Raw genomic sequence first — 20799 nt, 5'->3', positions numbered from 1 at the left:
GCAACTTTATCAAAATTTTATGTAGGACTCTTTTATGTTTGAAGGAACATTAAATATTACTGTCAGATTTTTACCAAGTTATACAAAACAAAAGTATTGAATTACAATTTAAAATAAGAAGTAGATTTTTAAAAATATTTAATTGCATATTAAAAAATTCTGGCTACAATAACTTTAATGTGCACCTATGTATTAAACAATTAATGTACAACAAATATCTAATTGTTAAGATATAAAACTTTAAAAAATTTGGTATTAAAACTTACATAGTAGCACACAAAATGTTTAATGAGAAAATTGAGGTTTGTCTGCTGCAACCACCAGGGAATAGATATTTACATTTTAAATTTAAAATTTACAAATGTGTGTAAATATTTTCATCCAAAATGAGTGGTTTCAAAAAGTTCAATCAGAGAATTTCTTTGAGAAAATTTCTGATACACACATGCTAAATTATATTCACAAAATACAAAAAAAAATGAAATAAAAAAGAGCAACACACACGATTAATTTTGTATTTGAAAAATATTTTCTTGGATGCAAAACCTGAGAAAAAATTTTTTTTGCGCCGTTGGTATGTTGAATTTCACAGAAATGAAGAAATTAGGTATTTATTAATGAGAAAAGTATTTTAAACCCATACAGATTTTTTATGAAAATTGTCTGCAAAAAAATGACAGCTAATATATTTTACACACATTAGAAGTGATACATAACTAAGTTGTGTTATTTAAAATATGTCAATTGAAATTATTAAAAATGTGAGTGATTTTGTTTCCATTATTCGTCCGAAATGCATATTCTGCATTCAGCACTATAGGTTAAATACCAAATATTTGTATGTTGCATCTCTAGTTTAGTAGCAGCAATAGCTGTTTATTTTTGAAAATGTAATTTTTTTAATTATAATTTTACAGTGTTGAACATAATCTTGAATCTATTTACAATTTGAAAACTCCTTGAAAAGTTTTTTGCAATAACAGGACCCTATTTGCACAAATTCGCAAAAGCAGGACCCTGGTTGAAATAATGTGACTTACGGCTTATTTTATATTCATAAATTACAAGTAATTTTTTCACAATTTTACAAAAACAGGACCTTTTACAAAACGTCTGGGCAGACCCCTGTGTATATGCAGGGCTGCCATTGGAGACTAAAAAGGCGACTAAAACGACTATTTTAAAGCAATAGCAACTATGGCGACTATCTTAGTAGAAATATGAGTAAAAACAACTAATTTGCAATGATTTGCTTAAAATCGACGACTTTTTTTAAGCCAAAGCGACTAAAATGAAGAATAGCTTCATGAGTTTCCCCCTTCCCCCACTTTTTTTGCCGCGCTTTCGTTTTATCCTAAATTTATTATTTCTCACTGTTTGATGTCAAAGCATGACAGACATATTTAACCAATCAGACTGATGGAATTAGAATTCACTCTACGTGAATGCTCCTCCTGCTTCAGAAAGCTAATGTAATATCTCTGAGGATTAAGTTTTTTCCCTTCTTTTAATTTGAACGAAGTAGCAAAATTAGAAAAATTTTCTTTAATTACACAAAATGCGTCGTTAATTTTTTTTAGAGCTATTTAGAATAGAAAAAAAGGTACATGGTGATATTCGTTTTGTCGAGTTGTGATCGTAATTTTTTTGATAAGCATTAAAATTTGGAAATGTGTCAGTTATGAAAAATAAAACGGAATTAAAAATTGCAATATTTATTATTATTTTCTTTTTAATGTCTAAACTAAGCAGCTGCAAATTAGAACCGAGAAAGGAAATTCCAAGTTTCCAATTCAACTGTTCTGTAACAGATAAAAATAAAACTCCCTGTTTTTATGCGTAGTGTGAAAGAATATATTGTTGGAAAATCCACAAATAAATGAACATTTTTAATAAAATATGAGTATCTAAATGCATGTTATCTGAATTTTATACTATTACAGCACAAATAATTAAAATTATATTAGAGGAGGATATGATGTTAGCAACTATTTTATATATCTTTGAGACTATTTAGGAGACTTTTTTTCATATATGATGCAACTAAAGCAACTATTTTTCTCGTTTTCATCCAGTGGCAGCCCTGTATATGTATATATATTTCACTTAAAACAATGAATTATTTTTTTCCTTAAAATAATAATCAGGTAATTTACTCAATGATTTTTTTTCTTAAAATCAAGTGATTTTTATTGCAATTTACAATCATACCATCACACTTTGAGTAATTGACTCCTAGTTTGATTTCAATTGTAACATTAGAAAAAAGAAGACAGCCACCTAATGTGTTCAGTTTATTTTTTATTCAGAACTCTCTTTTTGAATTAATTAATTAAAAATAATCTTTTAACTATCTTTGATGAATTAACTGCCTATTAATATTCAAAATTTTGAGTAAACATTATACATAGCATTTCAAGCATGCTTAATATCAATAAAACCTGATAATATTGCAGTTTTTCTATTTTCATGTCTATAAAAATCTCTATAATTCCCTATGTGTAAAATATTTAGTACATTATGCAATTATTATCATGAAATTTATTTTATTTTGTAAAATATACTGGATTTTTACTTATCCATGTTGGCAACTATGTGAAAGGTGTTCTAAGGAACGATTACAGGTGTTACGAGAGTTAGGTTTTTTTTTTTAACCTAGTAATAGTTATATTTCTATCCAATCAATAATTCATAATCTGTTAAATATTTCAGTTGTTTATATAAACTTTTCATGTCAAATACCAATGAAAAATAAATAGCAACATTTAAAAAAAGTTATTCATTTTTTTCAATAATAGATTGAAAAGATCATGAAAAGTGTATGCATGTATAAAATATTTAGTATATATTTCATGAAGCTTTTTAATTCAAAATAAGGTAACTAAATTCAAGAATGAAGAATTACGTTTAACTTATAACAATTCTCCACGAATAACAATTTTCAACAAATTCATTATATTAAATATTTGATTCTTCACATTAAATGTTTTCAAAGTAATAAGTAGTATTTCTTTCTTCATCTGTTTTGGCTAGAATATACACAATTGCTATTGAATTTTATTTATTTCATAATGTTCCAAAAAAAAAAAAAAAATTGAGGACCACTGCTGTAGACATTCACATTTAATTTAAAGTTAATGTATTTCTCAAATAATTTTAGTTACATCATGTTTTTAAAAAACAAGTTGGTATTGAAAAATAAATTGATTAAAAATTACTGCTAGTAATTAAACTAGATTAAGGTTCAATTATAAAGTGTTAAATTTGTTTTATATTTTTCAAAAAGAGTTTCTTCCTTTCTTACACTTGTGTGGAAAGCAATGTTTTTCTTCTGGGCTTGCTTTTTCCACTATGGAAGAAACCTGATATAAATTTATCTATTTTTATGTTTTGTTCTGTACTTGTGCAAAATCTTGTCAATCAACCAAAAACGAAAATTGGAACCCTCATGTATAAAAATTTTTGCAAATTATTTTATTTTTGTTTTAATTTCCATTAAATATGATCTGGTTACAATATGAAGTGATTTGGTGGAATTTGCGCCAACCTTTCTGATTGACACTATTTTACAGGAGTTCCTGTTTCAATTCCTGATTTCATTGTCTTAAATTCTATTTCAGTACAAAAGGTGAAGCTGTTGGAAATAAGGCTGACCACACTCTAAACAAATGTAAAGTCACATCATCCGGATGGCTGATATTACCCACCGTCTGTAGAGACCAGATTCCCACCGAGAACTCGCCACCTGACTACACGTTTCACTGCAATGTTCTGAATAATATTGAGGTAGATGATGACGGGTGTGATGCAGACATGCCCTGTTCCACCCCGGATGAAGGTGTTCATATGGGTTCTCAGTCCATCTCCGAAGTGCCCAGCGCTGAAGGTACACCAGAAATCACACTTTCTCAACAAACAGATGAAGGTTTGGGATCAATGCAATCTACTCCCCAAGAAATGGGCTCTCAGTCAGATTCACAACCAATGGAAGGTGTGGAAACCCCAGGTATTTATAATGTCAAAGAAATTCATGATTTTTTTTCTTGAACTTTTTTTAAAATTTATTTGATTTAAATTATTCATTTAAAGCTCTGATATAGCCTGGTCAGTATGGCGCTGGGCCCACGTCTGAGAGTTCATGGGTTCAAACCCCGCCGGCCAAAGACTCCCGTGTTGTAAAATGGCGACTGATGCACATTAAATCTGTCAAGTCTCAAAGTCCTCCATGTTCCCATAACAAATCAAAACCTCTGGGGGTACTGAATTAGAGATTGATCGTTCTCTGATTCAGGTCAAAATTACGATCTGTGGATGAACGAATGGGTCCGCCCTATAAACGGGCATAACATAATGGGTGTGGCAGAAGTCGAATTCTTGGCCAAAGATGGCGCAAGGTTAACTCAGCCTTTCATCCCTTTAATGGATCGATAAATGAGTACCAAGCATGCTTGGGAACTAAACACTGGGGGTTTCGCGTTCTGCTGACCTCCTTAACGGATCATCTGCTGCTGCACCCCAGAGCCCATGGTCAAGAAAACTGAGATGGGCACAGTAGGCCTTGACGCTCTGTGGGCTGTCGCGCCGCTGTGTTTACTTTAGTTTTAATTGTTCTAAAAGATACATTAAGAACTTTTAATTAGTTAATTTTATAAATCTCCGAAATATATGTTTTCATTATATTAGCGTGATACAGATTTCTGTCTGAAATTATTTAAATGTTCAAAATTACTAGGTTATTGTTTTTTATGCTTATAATTCCAATTTTTGCTAAATATTGCATTTTACAAAACTAAAATAAGTAAAATACAGTAGGGAACCGATTATCCGGAACGATCGGGACCATCGCTATTCTGGATAACTGATTTTTCCGGTTTTCTGAATCGCTACAAAAAGCCGTTTTTTGTAAACATCTTTAAAAAAAGAACGAAAAATCCTGAAATCTTATTTTTTTAAAAAAATGGTGGAAAAATTTATTGAATTTCGTTCCAGTTTTCTGATTTCCGGATAATGGGTTCTGTACTGTATTAATAAAATTTTGTGTTTAAAATTTGCTTTATTTTTTTAACTGCATTAATTCCAAATTGAGATATTGTATTTATAGAAATAATATAAAATAATGTATGTTTTTTTTGTTGCAATTAACGCACATTTTTTAAATATTTTTTACCCATTTAGCTTTCGGTATATGGCTAACAATGCTGGAGCATGTTATATGATAATGTTATTTTCAATAACTGCCGTAACAAATCATAATCTATTAATATGTTTGCACCGACTTTCCACATTTAAAATATTCATTATTTTAAGGAATGAAATAATCAAACTTTGTTTTTCTAGATAATGCTGGAGAAATCCCTATTGATGAAATTGTTAATGATCTTGATGTACCATCAACATCTCTCAGGCGCTCTACACGGCATGCTTTAAAACCCCAAGATGAGGCCACTAAAGAAAATCAATCACCACTCACAGAAGAAGGAAATACCCCTGTAAGTGGATTCTGTGGGCCGGACATAAATGATTTTTTTGGCAATGCAATTTCTACACAATATATTATATATTCTGTATTCTATGCAATTTCTACGCAATTTTGCCTGTTACTATAGGAATTATAATCCCTTCCATGGAAAAGTCTGATTTTGGTAGTTTTCTTCTGCAGTTTATCATTTTTTTTCTGCCATGGTTTTTTGAATTTTAATAAATTTCATGAAATATTATAACAGAGCAAGATTTTTGAATATTAACTATTGCTTTTTATTGCGCCTTGTAAATTTTTTTTTCGCTTTTTAACTATAAATCCACGTTTTCTCATTGTTTGTCGGAAGTTATTTCCTGTTTTTTAAGTCATTTTTTCAAAGTATATTAAATTACGATATAAATCATACGACGCTAGATTTACGTATGCAAGTTATCACTTTTTGAAGCGAAAATTCCATCGTAAATTGCTCGAGAATTCCATCTTAATTTGAGTAATTGCTTTTCAGAGTGTCTTATTCGAGGTGATTTCATCATGAATCCAAGTCGTTTCCAATTTAGTTTTCGCTCATTTCTATGTGTTTTTTTTTTTTTAATTTTTTTTATTTTTTAATTTCAGATTTAAGTAATCATGCTGATTAACACATTTGATTCGGGCTAATTCCATCATAAATCAACGTTGTTTCCCATTCATTTATTGGCAACTATTAATCCTTATTTTCAATCATTTTTACATTATCTTTTGATTTCCAGATTTTTTATACGATGTTATTATGTACTTAAATTTCAAGCTTGTATAATCACACAGTTCTGTCACGAATTCACGTTGTTTTCTGTCTATTTCTTGGCAAATATGTCATTTTTTTGTTTGCTCAACAGATTATTTATTATTTTACATCAGTTATAACAGTTATTTGTCCACTACTCATTTTCACATATTTTTTAAAATCTCAATATTTTTATTATATTACGTGAATCACAAAACCTACATTTAATTAACACCTTTTTTGAAATGTCATGTGATTTCATTGTAAATACTTTGATTTTATCATTAATATTTTTTCAGTTATTACCGTTGATTTCATTTTTTAAAATCTTTTTTTTAATGTTTTAAAAAAAATATGATTATGACTTGCTATGGAAAAAGGGATGAATATGTAATTTTTTCAATTTGTATATTTATTTATGTATGCATAAAAATGACAGTGGCTATTTATCTTTCTTCAAAAAGATTAAAAGAGAATGAGAAAAAAACAAAAAACAAATTAAGATAATTTCTTCTTCCAGCAATCACATGCCTGTGTTATCAGCCATTTTCACCTGTTTTTTTTTGAAATTTTTAAATACATTATTATTAGGAGACGCAGCATTTTCAAGATGCAAAAAACAACTCATTTTTAATTTTCATCGGGAATTATTTCATAATTTCTTAAATTTGCTAATATATATTTTGTTGTAAAACTACTGAAGGAGCTCATTAGAAATTTTCAATGTTACTAATAAAGACTCTAACCAGAGGTTGGAGTTTCTGAAAACTGCTCACTCACTACAACTGACCAAAACGAAACCAAAAATGTTCATCAATATACAAAACAATGTAATAACTATAATAGAGGTGTGTATAATATGTTTATATATATTTAAATACACATAATGTGTATAATTATTGATATTTGTTTAAATTTTATTTTGGAGCAGATCTAAATGATTTAGTGCCTTTTCATCTTTATCTTGTTAACTGAAAAGTACCAAAGTCGTCTATGTCTTGTTACTGAAAAGTATTCTTGTAAAAAAAAAAAATTTTTTTTTTTTGAAGACACACATTTTTGATTTGAAACTTAGGTTATTGGGATTCTACTGTAATAATGAATTGGTTGTGATGAATTAAGCTACTTTCTTGTGTAAAATCTGTCAGAGCAGCAACAATTTTACTGCTGTTAGAATACTGTTTTTTTTTTTTTTTTTTTTTTTTTTTTTTTTNTTTTTTTTTTCTTTTTTTTCTTTTTTAATTTTGCAAAAGTTTATAAATGAAGCTTTTAGAAAGAGTGCCATTATCCATGTAGTGTTTTTATCAGGAAGAGGAAGTTGAAAACTTCTTTTTTATTCTAACTAACAACAATTTTTAACTAATCAATTTTTGACCCTAATTAGCTTTAATTTTTATTCATTATTAATATTTTTAATATTTCTTGAGCTTAGCATGTTTATTTATTTAAAAAGATGTAAATCTAAAAAAGAATTGAAAAAATTTCAAAATCAGAAATTTTGTTGTATACATGAAAGAAGTGTATAACAAAATGAATGTCTAAGTTTTGATAGCCTGTCAAGTCTGGTATTAGTTTACTTCCATTGTTATAGACAATTACCCTTGACTTGATGGCATAAAACATTCCATGTAGGAGAAATATATAAAAAGCTTTTATCTTCCTCCATCACTATATAATACTCTACTAATTTTCTCGAGACTATCCTCGTATTTTGCTACTACTTGAGGATTTTCCATATTAATGCTATTTTCTCCCATTTTTGTTAGATAATTTTTGTGAGTTTTCTTAAAAATGTTTCTTAAAAAAGTGCAGGAAGTACCGAAACTATTTATTACCAATTTTATATCTGCGAATAAATGCTGGTATCCTGAAAATTGCTGCCATTATTAAATCAGCATCCTTAAATTTGGAGGCAATTTAGTCCTTAATTTTTATATTCTCTACTTCCAGCTTGCTTTTGCTTTTTATTATAATTGTTATTTTACTGGGAAAAGTTTAAGGTGGCCAAAATAAACGTAAGCAATCAATGTTTGAATGGTACTACAATTTTAATATCAAAATTGATCAGATTGCTGTTTGTTTCACTAAATTATTTTCTCCTTTAATTGTAGGAAGGAAAAGAAGAAGAAATTGTAGTTGTCAAAAAAGCTATACAGAAGAAGAATACATGTGCTCTTCCATCAAAATTAAAGTCAAATTGCGATAAGAAAATCGAAACTATAGCTCAGTTTTGTGCAAGAACGTGTAAGTTTAAACATGATAATTAGTTTCATATTTTTAATGCAATTCTTTTAAATTAAATTTTTGCTTTTGTAGTGCAGTGGGTTCTTTTAACCCAGGGCTAAAGAGTGAATAGAAGGGCTAAGTCACTTCTTTGAAGTGATTTTCTTTTCCTCTTCATCACACATTTTTTATTTTGAGGTGATTTTCTTTTTCCCTTATTATAAAAATTTAACAGCAGTAGCCAAATATCAGCTTGTGTGATAACAACCGGTAAGAATGATTATAAAACACAAAATGAGAATATGTAATTTTCTGTGTTTTACTTCAGAAAATATAAAGTTGACTTAAAATGAAATATAAAATGTACTAGAATAATTTATCCTGCTGTGAATAAAGAAGCATTATGTTTTTCGATCCGACGTTTAAGAACTTTTATTAGAATTCTTCCATTGAAATAAATATAGTCTCATAACTTTAAACAGAAAAAAAAAATGTATAAGATTAAAGGAAATAAAATTCTGAACTTCAAAAATAAAAGTTATTAATGCTTAAAAATTCTTCAAATTTCATAATGTTAAATTTTAATGTCATTATTACTATATGTATGTATGTGTGTGTGTGTGTATATATATATATATATATATANTATATATGGTTCCAGCTATGTCGATCATTTGTATATATGTATTTTATATATATATATATATATATATATGAAAATTAGGCATCCCAATTTATAAACTTGTTATCAAATAATATGTAGCTATAAAATTGTCCTTAGATGCTTTCTTTTATTTAACAGCAAAAGTTAAAAATTAAAACTAGAAAACTGATAAGAAATGACTGATGATAACCAATAAGAAATTTATTTTAACTTTAAAATGTTATTTTTTTTAATACTATAAGTAAATGTGCAAATACTGTATTTTTGAACAGAAAAGTGTCGAACATTCAACTTATTTCTTACGGAAAGAATAAACAGCAAAATTTTCATATCCTTCAGTTGTGATTTTTGAAATCATGAGGTGGGGGGGAGGGATCGTAGCTTCAACTTTAAGTAAGGAATTAACTTCTCTTTAGCCCTGCTTTGAACCTTTGTTCTGAGTACCTTCTCGCTCGGACGTAATTCAACGTTCAACGATATTTATGGCAAAGCTAACCTTAAAGCAATGAAAACCAATCTCATTATATTATAAAATTTTCAAGTCATCATAATTTGTGCATTAATTTCTAGAATAGTTCACAACTGAGTTAACTAGAGTCATTTTAGGATAATTTTTATTTCTTTTAGTATGAATTTTAATGGTTTAAACTTATTGAAAACGAAAGCTTTATCATACAGGGGTGATTAAATTCCGATTTTTTTTTTAAGAGTCATCTCTCCAGGTCTAGAAACTAGGAGCAGGACATGTGACTTTTTCATAGAATTCTGTGTGTCTCTAGACCATTGATTTGCATACTTCTGTGAATCAAAACTTGTAATCCCACAAAATATTTACCGTCATCTAAAATTTAAAGTAAGAATTAAATCCAATATCCCGATTCATATTCACGCGATTTTAAAATTCAACATTGCGATTCTTCTCTGAGCTAAGTTTTTCCTTAAATCACTTGCTGTAAAAGGGATTCTTTATTTTTAGGTAATTTAATTATAAATCTGAGTTCAAAAGATTATATTAAATGTAAGCAGTATTGCAAATTGATGTCTTGTTATTGAATTTTCATACTTAAAATTTTCATTTTTTTTCACTTTGTGACAGAATCCCCCCTGATCATAAACGAAATTGAAATGTTCATTTTTTGTCACTATTCTTTTATTTTTAATATATTATTCAAAATTTTTTGTTTTCTTTACTAAGTTGTAACTATTTGAATTTAAATTAATGTTTTTTTCACCTATTAGTTTTCACTGCTGATCCTAAAATTATCAAAAATGGGTTGATGAGTTTAGAAACTGAGGCTTTTAGAAATAATTCTAGTTTCTTAAGAAGGCTTCAAGCACGAGCTGAGGCTATCAGAATTGCTACACGAAAATCTAAGGTATGTTTTTATCTGTTTCATTCTCACAATATTTGAAAGCTTCTGTTTTTTACCTTATTTCAATTGTAAAATTCAGTTTTTGATATACATTTTCAGGTTACTGTTTATTTAAAAAAATTTTAATTGCACCTAATAACTTATAGCTTTTTGTTGTTTAGATTTTCTTGGTGTGTAAGTTGTTCCCATATTTTTATTACGAGATAGTAAAAATTTTTTTTTTCTGTTATGTCGGAAAAGTAAGTCAAGCGCTGAAAAAAATCCAAAAATGAAAATTTTTAAAATTAAATACATGTATGCTAATGTTAATGAATCCAACGTAGTTGTTCTAGAATCTTGAAATTTGTAGTTTTGTGTTATGTTTTGAAAGTTATCATTGTGTTATATTTTTTAAAATACTCCTCTATAAATTTTCTTAACTTTTCGTATTCTCATTTTTTTTCTAAAAGTAATTTAAAAGCATTGTTTCAAAAAGAAGAAAAAAAACTTTGTATGTAAGAAAAATATGAGAGAAAATGAAAAAAAAAAACTATATATAACATATTAAAAATAGTTTTTGAAAGGGGTAAATTGATAGAGCTCATATTTATCTCATTCTTTATAATACAACAATATTTTCCGATCAACAAATGTATGACGTTATTACTGGTGTGTAAGTCGACTCTGCACTTTTTGTAAAATTTTGGGGTTTGAAAAGTCGACTTATACACTGAGATGTACAGTTAATGGTAATTAAATGTTTATTGAAGATAAGCAAAAATTAGCTTAAGTGCTTACAAACAGAAAGTTTTTAATTAAAATTTCTAATCAATTAAACATTATTTAAATAAAAAAAGTAGAAATTTTTAAAATATAATAAATTATCTGTATACCTTTGTAAAAAACTATTATTTGTAAGACAAATCTATCTTTTGAAATGAATGAAGTTCATCATTTTCAAAATTGTATTAGTTATGCTGATATTATCAAACATTATTTAAATAAAAAAAAACATGTTGTTGAAATTGTTATATAGGATTAAAATTATCGCATGAATTTGGTAAAAATTAATTTTTTTGTAAAAAGAGATTATATTAAAATAACTGAAATTTTTGATATGTTCAAAATTACCTATACTTCACAGTTTTACTTTATTTAAATAATGCAAATTCAAAATAATTGAAATTGTTAAATAGTAATAAAAAATTGCTATAATTTTGCTAAAAACTTAATTATTTGAAAGAAAAATTTCATTTCTTATTGAAAACAATTGAAGTTCATAGTGTGTTACTACGTTGTCATAAAACTGCATGTGCTTTTAAAGATTAATCACAGGTCTTAGGAAAAATTTTCAATTTCCTAATTTTAGGCCAAAAACATGTTTTTATGGATTTTTATTTTTGGAATAATCAATAAAATAAATCAAAAAATCTTATTGCCAATCAATACTAGCATATTATTAGCATATTTATTACTAGCTTATCAAATGTATAATTTATTACTAGTCATTTTGTACAAATTTTAAATGATAAAATAATTAAAGTTAACTAAGTTTAAAAAGCTAACTAATAACTTATTTCTCTTTCTACAACTGAGACAGTGGATGTTTTACTGTGAATTTTTTTCAAAAAATTGTTTTTGTTCTTTTAGTTTTTTTTTAATTATTAAATTAATTTTATTAATCCTTTTACCAGCTTTTTTATTATAGTGCAAAATTTTTTAAAGAGCATTTCTAATGCTATTTTATCATCACTTTTTTTCTAAAAATGCGTCAGTCTGAAGAGATTTATTTGAGATATTTAGCATTAAATTTTTCTTTCAAAAATTAATGGTTCTTGTTTTGTTTCCTACTAGCTTTTTCTGTTTTTAAAAAACATTGAATATTCAGTATTTGACCCATTTTTTTGTTGAATAATGAGCATTCGGATATTTGTAATTCCCCTGTTTACAACTAGAGCAGCCTCTGCTAAAAAACCTATTTGTTGCACAAGTATGAGGTAAAAGAGAAATGAAAGCCCTTGTAGCTTTTTCATGTCGGACAAGATACTAGCAACTTCGATATAATCAAAGTTTTATTAACTTTACATTGTAACTTTTCTTCTGAATAGCAACACAATACTAGAAAAAGTTGAAACTGACCAAGTTCTTCCTCTTGACAACACATGTTTTTGACCACAAAAAAAATTGAATTTTTTATTTGAACCTTCTAAACGGCATGAGCCAGAGAATCATTTAAGATCTCATCTCAGAGACACGGGGACATCGTAAGAAGGCTGTTTGTCCCATAGTGTGTTTCAAGATGGAAGAGCTGGTCACTCTCGGTCTTAGACTTGCATCACCCCTCTTCTCATTTCATGGCGTCCTGCTTGAACTTTTCTTACCACTGCTGTAGTTTGTACTTTATAAAATTCCTCTATTCTTTTGCATTTTGAAGTCTTCTGCAAAAAGCATAAAATTCAGCATCTGCTGCACTCTCTTCATAAATCCATGTTTGTTTGTGATCTCAATATAGTCTGATAGACATAGTAAAAATTCAGCTTTATCAAACACGTAGTAAAATATAAAGTCCTTACATTAAATTTAAATTGAATCATATATGGTGATACAAGAGAAATGGAATAAACTCTTGTACAGTTCAGCCTGTAATCAAGTAATGGGAAACAAGTTCTTTACTTTTTATTCTTTCGATTTTTCTTCTTAATTTTTATTAATGATGATTTAAAAAGAAGTCTATTTTATTTGTTTTTATTTATTTTGTTGCATTTATTTGTTTTTTTCCTTATAAAAATGAAAATAAAAATGAGACAAAAGTCAATCTACAGTGATGTTGGAAATAGGATCGATAATTGCATCGAATCATCCTAATCTATGCTGATTGTTTATCTCTAGTTGTCACAAGATGGCGTCATAAACAAGGTGGTAACAAACCATGCTCGCGAGACAATGCTTTCCTCATACGAGAAGCCAATTAATACTCAACTTTTTATCTACTTGTACGATAATTTATGCAAGATGCTCAGTAGTTTGTAATGGGTCGATGACGCTGAATCTCGATGTTTAAAGACCGAGACTCGACCACAATATTTGCTCTTTCTTTTATTGTTTTTGAAAACTACTGATATGTAAGATTCTTCTGGAAGTGGAAGCTCTGGCACGGGTCTTGGTTATGTGTAGCTATTAATATCAGTATGTTAACTTTTCATTTCATCATTTTGTAATTTAATTCAGGTTTTACAGTTGTCGAATAAATATTTCTGTAAGAGTTTTGTTTCCCCCAGTTCAACTACTGGGTAAATCATTCTGCGATTTATTGACTTCTGGGAAGAAGGCTTATTGTCAACAATAGAAGGCCTCTGCTATCAGGGTTGACAGCTGTTCTTGTGTTTAATAGTCATCCTAAATGGATGTCAATCTTTTGAATACTGAATGTCATGGTCTTCATTTACTGGGTTTAAAAATAAAATAATGAATTCCAAAATTGAAATACTTCACTTTTTATTTTTAGAAAGCTGATGAGGAAACTGAAGATGTTGATGTGGAAACCTTAAATGGTAATGTTAAACTCCTTTTTATTAAGAATGACTCATTAGTGGTTGCAGAGTATTTTTGGTTGATAAAGAGAGACAAATAAAACTTATTTAGCATTTATTAGTATAATTGAACTAAGGCCTAGTGGCGGTGGCGTGCTTTGTGCTCCCATGCCACACATGTTGAAGTACTATCATCAGATCGTTTACTCGACCTTTCACATCTTCAGTGGGACAAAGAAATAAGTACCAGGCATGTTTGTGAGACTAAATAGAGGTTCAGCATTCTGCTGACCATCTCCAACTCTGTGCCCAAGATTAACAAAACTGGGAAGGCCACTGAGTTTAGTTTGGTTTAATTGAACTGGGGTCTGAAATTTGTAGGAGCCGTATATTACACAAGAGTGTGCAAACGCCGCTCACGTAAAATTTTTCACCATTGCAGAAATTTGTGCCACTTTATTCACTTTTAATGGCATTTTTTTAAATTTTATAACATGGCTGTGTTATTAAAATTATTTTTTAAAAAATTTTAATTTAAAATTTAAAAAAAATTAAAGTTTTTGATTTTTTTAAAAAATGTATTGTATTAAGGCTTTTGTTTAGCAATGCATACGCCAAATTTCTATATGATATACGCGCCAATCGGATCTTCAGTAAAGTGTAATGAAAGAAAAGTATTGTCTCATTATTTATTTGATTTCGTAAATGAATTTTCATGATTTTTGTTTTAACTGAGAGGAAATAAAATGAATTATCACATGATTAATTGATTGAATTCTCTGATAATATTTTTTACATTTTATATGTATGAGTTAATAATTAAATTAAATAACTGTTGATTTTTTATGCAAGTCTTCGCTTCTGATGTTTTTAGCTCCTGATCCTGATGATATGATGATGCATGATCAGCTGGATGATGATGACATTGTAATTCAGAATGACATAAATGATATACCTTTTCCTGATGAAGCTCTTGCTTCTCCAGAAGGTAAATTTTAATATATTTATCTACGTAATTGTTACTTGTAACTTTTCCGGAACATATATAGGTCCGGAACAGGCCTTGCATCAGAAAGGGTTTTGGTTTGAATCCTAGGCAAGGCATGAATGTTCTTTCATTCTCTGTACTATTTGTCCTTACTGCGGGAGCAGCGTTGGCCCTCCTCATAGGGTGCCCCTGAAAGAGTGGATTGGAAGAAAAAAATTCTATAAATACAGTGATTTTGAAAGCGTGCTATAGAGTAGCAGTTTCCAAAAGGTATTCCGCGGGATCCCAGAAGCTCTGAGTGTTGGGACTCTGATTGTTTTTACCAGTTATTATTTTTCTAACCTGTAATTGAATTTTTATTCAATTAATTTTACATTATTTGTTTTTTATTTCTGCATAGCTGCCAACTCTTCTGATTTTTCCAGTAGACTATTGGATTTTGTCAGTTTTTCCTGGTCTACTGGTTTAATAAGAGTTCTCCTGGTTTTTGTACATTTTAGAAAATTTCCTAAAATTCAGTAAGTTTCCTAAAAAAATCCCTATTAAAATAGAATTTTTGCATAAATTATTGCTTGCTTGGAATATTTAAATAAAACTAATACATAATGAAGCGAGCCTCATTTATAAAAAAATCAGGTTAAAGCTTTTTTTATTCTAAAATGCTCAGTTTATTTTTTATTCGTAACTCTCTTTTTAAATTAATTGAAAAAAATCTTTTAACTATCTTTGATGATTAATACCAATTCCTATTCAAAATTAGGGACAAACATAATAAATAACATTTCATGAAATTTATATTATTTTGTAAAATGTACTGGTTTTTTTTTCCTATCCATGTTGGAACACTAAAATTAAGATAAGAACCTGCAAATTCAACTATTTGACATGGACTAGAATTTTAAGACTAGTATTGATAAAACGATATGATGACAAAAAAAAATTCTTCATTCATTCATTAAATATTTTTAAGATAATTAATAGCCTTTTGTTGATTAGCATGCTTGCAATTGCTAATGAAGTTTATTCATTAAGTCTCAAGGTTCTACCAAAAAAACGTCAATCATTTAAGGTTGATGTTCCTGCTTCAAAATGCGTACTTCTGTTTTTAGCACATTTGTCATACTGTAGCAGGTGGGAATTGCTGCTATAGTGTGCCAAAAATTGAAGTAGGAACATTATGACACATCCTCTGGGGTGTTCAATCATGAAAGATTAAAAAATGGTGCGCCAGTAGATTTATATTGCCAAAATTAAACCGAACCTTATTGAAAAAAATTCAATTCTTTTGTTTGTTTGTCTATTTATAGATGGAATCTTATAAATGCACATATTTATAGATGTATAAAAAGTTAAGAGAATGTAGCATTTATTTAATATGACAAATCATTTTTTTATCTTTTTTCAATCTTTGAGATTTTCTTTCCCCTCTTTTTTGCATTGTTTTGTTTTCATTTTCAAAGTATCATTTGAATTTCAAATTTGTTTTACATGAAATTTTGCAAATTCTAAAGATTAAGAATGTTTTAACACTGCTAGTTGCTCTCGTTTAAAACTCTTTTTCATTCAAGTAGCATACATATTATCCAGTTTTTATTGATATTTGTTTTATCCCACGTTTAGTGAAGTGCTATTCTAAATCATCTATCAACATAATGAATTAGTATGTAACCAAAAGAATAAATTGAATGTCCTATCGTATGAAAAGATCACCTGATTTTGATCTTTTAAGAACAATTAATGTAGAAATGTTGTTATTGATATTCCTGAATTAAAAGTATGTAACTTGAATTAGTTGAAAAAAGGCATGTTAAACCTTTTTTTCTGAATCAGCATTAAAATATCTGACTGGATAATAAAGGTTACTGTATTTATCATTGGACTCTTTCAATTAGTTTGAATAAATTAGATACAACTGTCTGAAATTATGTTTAATGTTAAGTTTGAATTGGTATTTTTTTTTTTTTTTTTTTTGAAATTAGGTTTTGAATAATCTTACTTTAAATGGTTGTTTTATTATATTTCTCGTTCTGGTTTATTTTTCAGAAATAGAAATTAAGAAACTTGAGTCACCAGTCCAAAGGACCAATAACTGTATCATTCCTTTACTAGAGGACCACTGATAATTTCATTTACGGTGGTCCGAATCATATTTTCATGATCCTAAGCCAACAAACCACCATTAATTTTGAATCCCTGTTTTTATCTTGTATATATATATTCAAGCATATTTAATGGTTTTCTACTTTTCAATTTATTGTAGGAAACCCTGAAACAAAATCTCAGTCTTCCCATGATGTTCCAATGTGTTCTGAAGATCCTATAGATGAGAATGATCTGCTTATAAAAGACATTAAAAGTCTGGATAAAAACTCGGAAATTACTGCCAGAGTGAAAGCATTTGAGAAAAGGCTGAACCCATTCTTGGACGAAGTGGTAATCCTCTTTTCATCTGTTTAATGAAACAGGATATTCATATATTCTTATAAATTGGTCTTTCATGTAGGATTGTATGTTTCATTTAAATTTTTCTCAAACAAATTATCCATTTTATGAGTATGCCTCTTGGATCTAAGCGTAGATTCACCTATGGGGGTTCAATCAAAAGTAATTTTAAGCCCCAATGCCTATCTGGGTCTTTTTTTTTCATCTCAAGACTTAAATATGTTAGATAAAGATCAAAATTCGTGAAGAGTAACAGTTAATTAACATGTACAGTGCGCAAAATTAAAAGCCAACCATCCTGATTAACTTTTGATCTGATGATCAGGTCTTCACATTCTAGGACTCCATCTTAAAGGTTTGAGGGGTCGACGTCAAATATGCTAACTTCTTCTTCCTAATCCCCAAAATTAGCTGGGCTAAACAATGTCCATGAAATTCATGACCCGGAGGAAGTCGGGCACCAAAAGTGGGTTTTCTAGAATGTCCCTCCTGTCCAGTCCAGGATATGTTGGGGAGAAGCCTGTATGTTGTGGCACCTGGGGCAGTTTAGGAAGATTTTAACACTACCCTCGAAAGAAAGAGACTTAAGGTAGCCGCTGGTAATCTCTGTCTGATCCTTGCTGTTGCACCGAATGTTGAGTGCACCTCCTGGATAGGTGCTCTGGTACCAGTGATGTTTGGGGGTTACGAGCCAGGAAACACTGTCTTCTTTTTTATTTTTCGATGCCAGTTCCATGAAGGTGAGTGAATTTGGACTCGTCAAAGTTTCTTCTGTCGGCGATATCATTGCCCAGAACCCCAACGTGAAAAGGGATCCACTGGAGGTGGACTTCACGCAGTCCTGAGAGGTTTTTAAGTTTGTGCAGTATAGAAGCTCCTGTTTTGTCTCTCACCTTCCTCCAATGCGATAAGTACTGAATGGAACTGAGAATGTCAGAGAGTATCCAGATATTATTGTGATCCTGTAGTGTTAGAAGGGAATCCAGTATCAATAGCAATGAGTTCACTTCTAAGAACTGAGCAGTAATCAGGGTTCCTTTTGGTGATGTTAAATGAGTAATTAATTGATTTCATGTAGACACCGTTGTCAGATGATGATGTGTCGGTCTTGCCAGATGATGCTAACTAATTAGTGCAGACGATATCTTAAGTAATGAAATCAGACACAAAAACGTATTTTCTCTGAACCTTTTAAATTTTTTGCCAGATTCAAATTTCTGCCCCCCCCCAAAAAAAAAAGAATTAGAGGGTAGCCAAAATCTGGGAAATATGTTCCCAGTAGTTTAGTCAGGAGAGTGGTCCAAAGTTTAGACCGCTTAATGCTAAACTTACTTTTTTCGTATTTCACCATATCCCGAGAACTTTTTTATTGAATGGAAACATTTTTGTACACAGGTATTAAATTTGTTTATCCAAAGATAATTTCATGCAAAATGTAACTTTTAGTAAGTATTTATTATTTTTAATTTTATTTAATAATAGTTGAAAATTTTTTGAATGGTAAGGTATAAAATTTTTTACATAATTTTAAAGAATGCAATTTTAAATTGCAAAATACAAAATAGAATAGTTCCTGAAAAAGTCCTGATTTTGTAAAAGTTTATTTTATTTTTTTAAATGTGATTCCTCAGGAATTATCAGCCCGATTTAGCGCAAATTTTGTATTTTACCATGCAGAATTATGTTCTTTAAAATTATGTGAAAAATTGCTTATCTTTTAATTCAATATTTTTTCAACTATTATTAAACTGAAAATAAAAAACAATGAATATTTCCTACAAGCAATTTTTTGCGTAGAATAAGTTCTGTGATTAGTTTAAATTATAATTTGTTAATTGTTATCCTTTCAAGCTTAGCCATAAAATTTCCCACCATTGTGCTCCATTTTAGGAAAAAAGAGAAGCTTTTGACATCAATCTGTATGGATCTAGAATTCTAAATTCTTTTGAATCTTCTGAGACTAAAGCAAGAAAGCAAACCAAAACATTCCGTGATTTCTGTAAAGGAATGGAACAGTGGCAAATTCACAGATACTTCATGGCTCTGTTACCTCTTGTAAGTCTTGGAATTTATTTTTCAGCTTTTGTGTTATGTCTTTTTTTTCTGTTTGATAAATGTTATACTTAATACGGATATCACTCAAGAGTAAAATAAGAGCAACTGTAAACTCCACTCTATCCTCAACTCAAAGGCAATTCAATTCCTCAGTTGGGATTTGCCGATAGGCATGCTTAATTGCTCGTAATAGGGTTACCATTTTGTGTCTCTTTCATGTGATCTTAACTTATGGCTAATACTATTATTTTTTCATGTGATGCTATTATCTGATATTTTCTGAACGATGTTTGTAATGGAAAGACTAGTAAATCATAAACGCTCTAGAATTGATATCCATTTAATTTTATGCATTAACTGAATTAATTTAAAGTATTAACTGAAAATGTAATTCGATTTTCCTCTTTATCAACGTCATTGCTATTTTTATTTAAATTTTTGCAAATGTCATCATGTAGAATTGAAGCGCCATGAAAAGCAAACAATCTAATTGGTCTAAGTGTGAGTTGTTCTTGTTTAGCGAAAAAGTTTTTGTCAGTGGAGAGAAACAGTTGCTGATATTTTGGGCAACTGTGATTTCTATATCAGACGAGAATTTTCGAGCAATTTTGTTGAAAGTGGAAAGTACGATTGTGCTTACGGTTGACTCGACGGTTTTGTTGCTGATAATTTTCATCGTATCATATACCCATTAGGGTTGTATTTATTATAAGTTTTATAAAAATTCTGGAATCTTTCGAAATTTCTTTGCAATTTCCATTTTGACTACTTGGGAAATTTTCTGAAACTAAAATTTAGTTTCTGGATTTTTATTTTCGAAATGACTGCAAATTTTTCTTTTTAAATTTTACGTTTGCTCTATTCTATTGTAATGTGCATTTTGTTTCAATTAAGATGTGGGCCATTTTTTTTTCCAAATAAAATTATTTTTTATGATATTCAATTTGATTTAAAGTTAAAAATCTTTCCAATACTTCTGATTAATTCGAATTAATTCTAATTCTAATTAATTCCATTAATTCTGATTGCTTATCTTTATGAATTAAAATGTTTTAGATTGTAAAAATTGTTTAGTTTTATAACGTAGTAATTGATTATTATTTTTTTTTTTAAAATCTAAGCACTTGGTGTTTTCCTTAATATTTTGATAAATATCAAGTTATGATTTGTGGTATAAATCTAATTTTCTTGTTGAAAAAATTTGAAAGAGTGTAGAAAATTGTTACATTCTAATTTTTTTTCTTTTACAGAGTAATGCTATTTTTTAAAAAATTTTTTGTTCGCATAATATATATATATATAT

The 20799-nt window shown here is 28.9% G+C and overlaps 1 protein-coding gene across 6 annotated transcripts in view; it reads left to right on the top strand.

Moving 5' to 3' along the window:
* Positions 1 to 20799, top strand: part of LOC107454283 (Chromosome associated protein H2) — a 51369-nt gene that overhangs the window by 28165 nt on the left and 2405 nt on the right. For 4 of the 6 annotated variants that reach the window (XM_043043757.2, XM_071187187.1, XM_043043759.2 and 1 more), the window contains 8 exons: positions 3621 to 4006; positions 5338 to 5489; positions 8354 to 8486; positions 10369 to 10505; positions 13987 to 14032; positions 14886 to 14999; positions 17260 to 17432; positions 19332 to 19496. In XM_043043757.2, coding sequence (XP_042899691.1) covers positions 3621 to 4006; positions 5338 to 5489; positions 8354 to 8486; positions 10369 to 10505; positions 13987 to 14032; positions 14886 to 14999; positions 17260 to 17432; positions 19332 to 19496 — 1306 coding nt within the window. The remainder of the gene's footprint in view (positions 1 to 3620; positions 4007 to 5337; positions 5490 to 8353; positions 8487 to 10368; positions 10506 to 13986; positions 14033 to 14885; positions 15000 to 17259; positions 17433 to 19331; positions 19497 to 20799) is intronic. The other 2 variants (XM_043043758.2, XM_071187188.1) reach the window with 1 other exon arrangement.

This window comes from Parasteatoda tepidariorum, chromosome 10 (assembly GCF_043381705.1).
Source record: "Parasteatoda tepidariorum isolate YZ-2023 chromosome 10, CAS_Ptep_4.0, whole genome shotgun sequence".
In the NCBI taxonomy this organism is placed as follows: Eukaryota; Metazoa; Arthropoda; class Arachnida; order Araneae; family Theridiidae; genus Parasteatoda; species Parasteatoda tepidariorum.
This window is presented reverse-complemented; position numbering and strand designations above follow the sequence as displayed.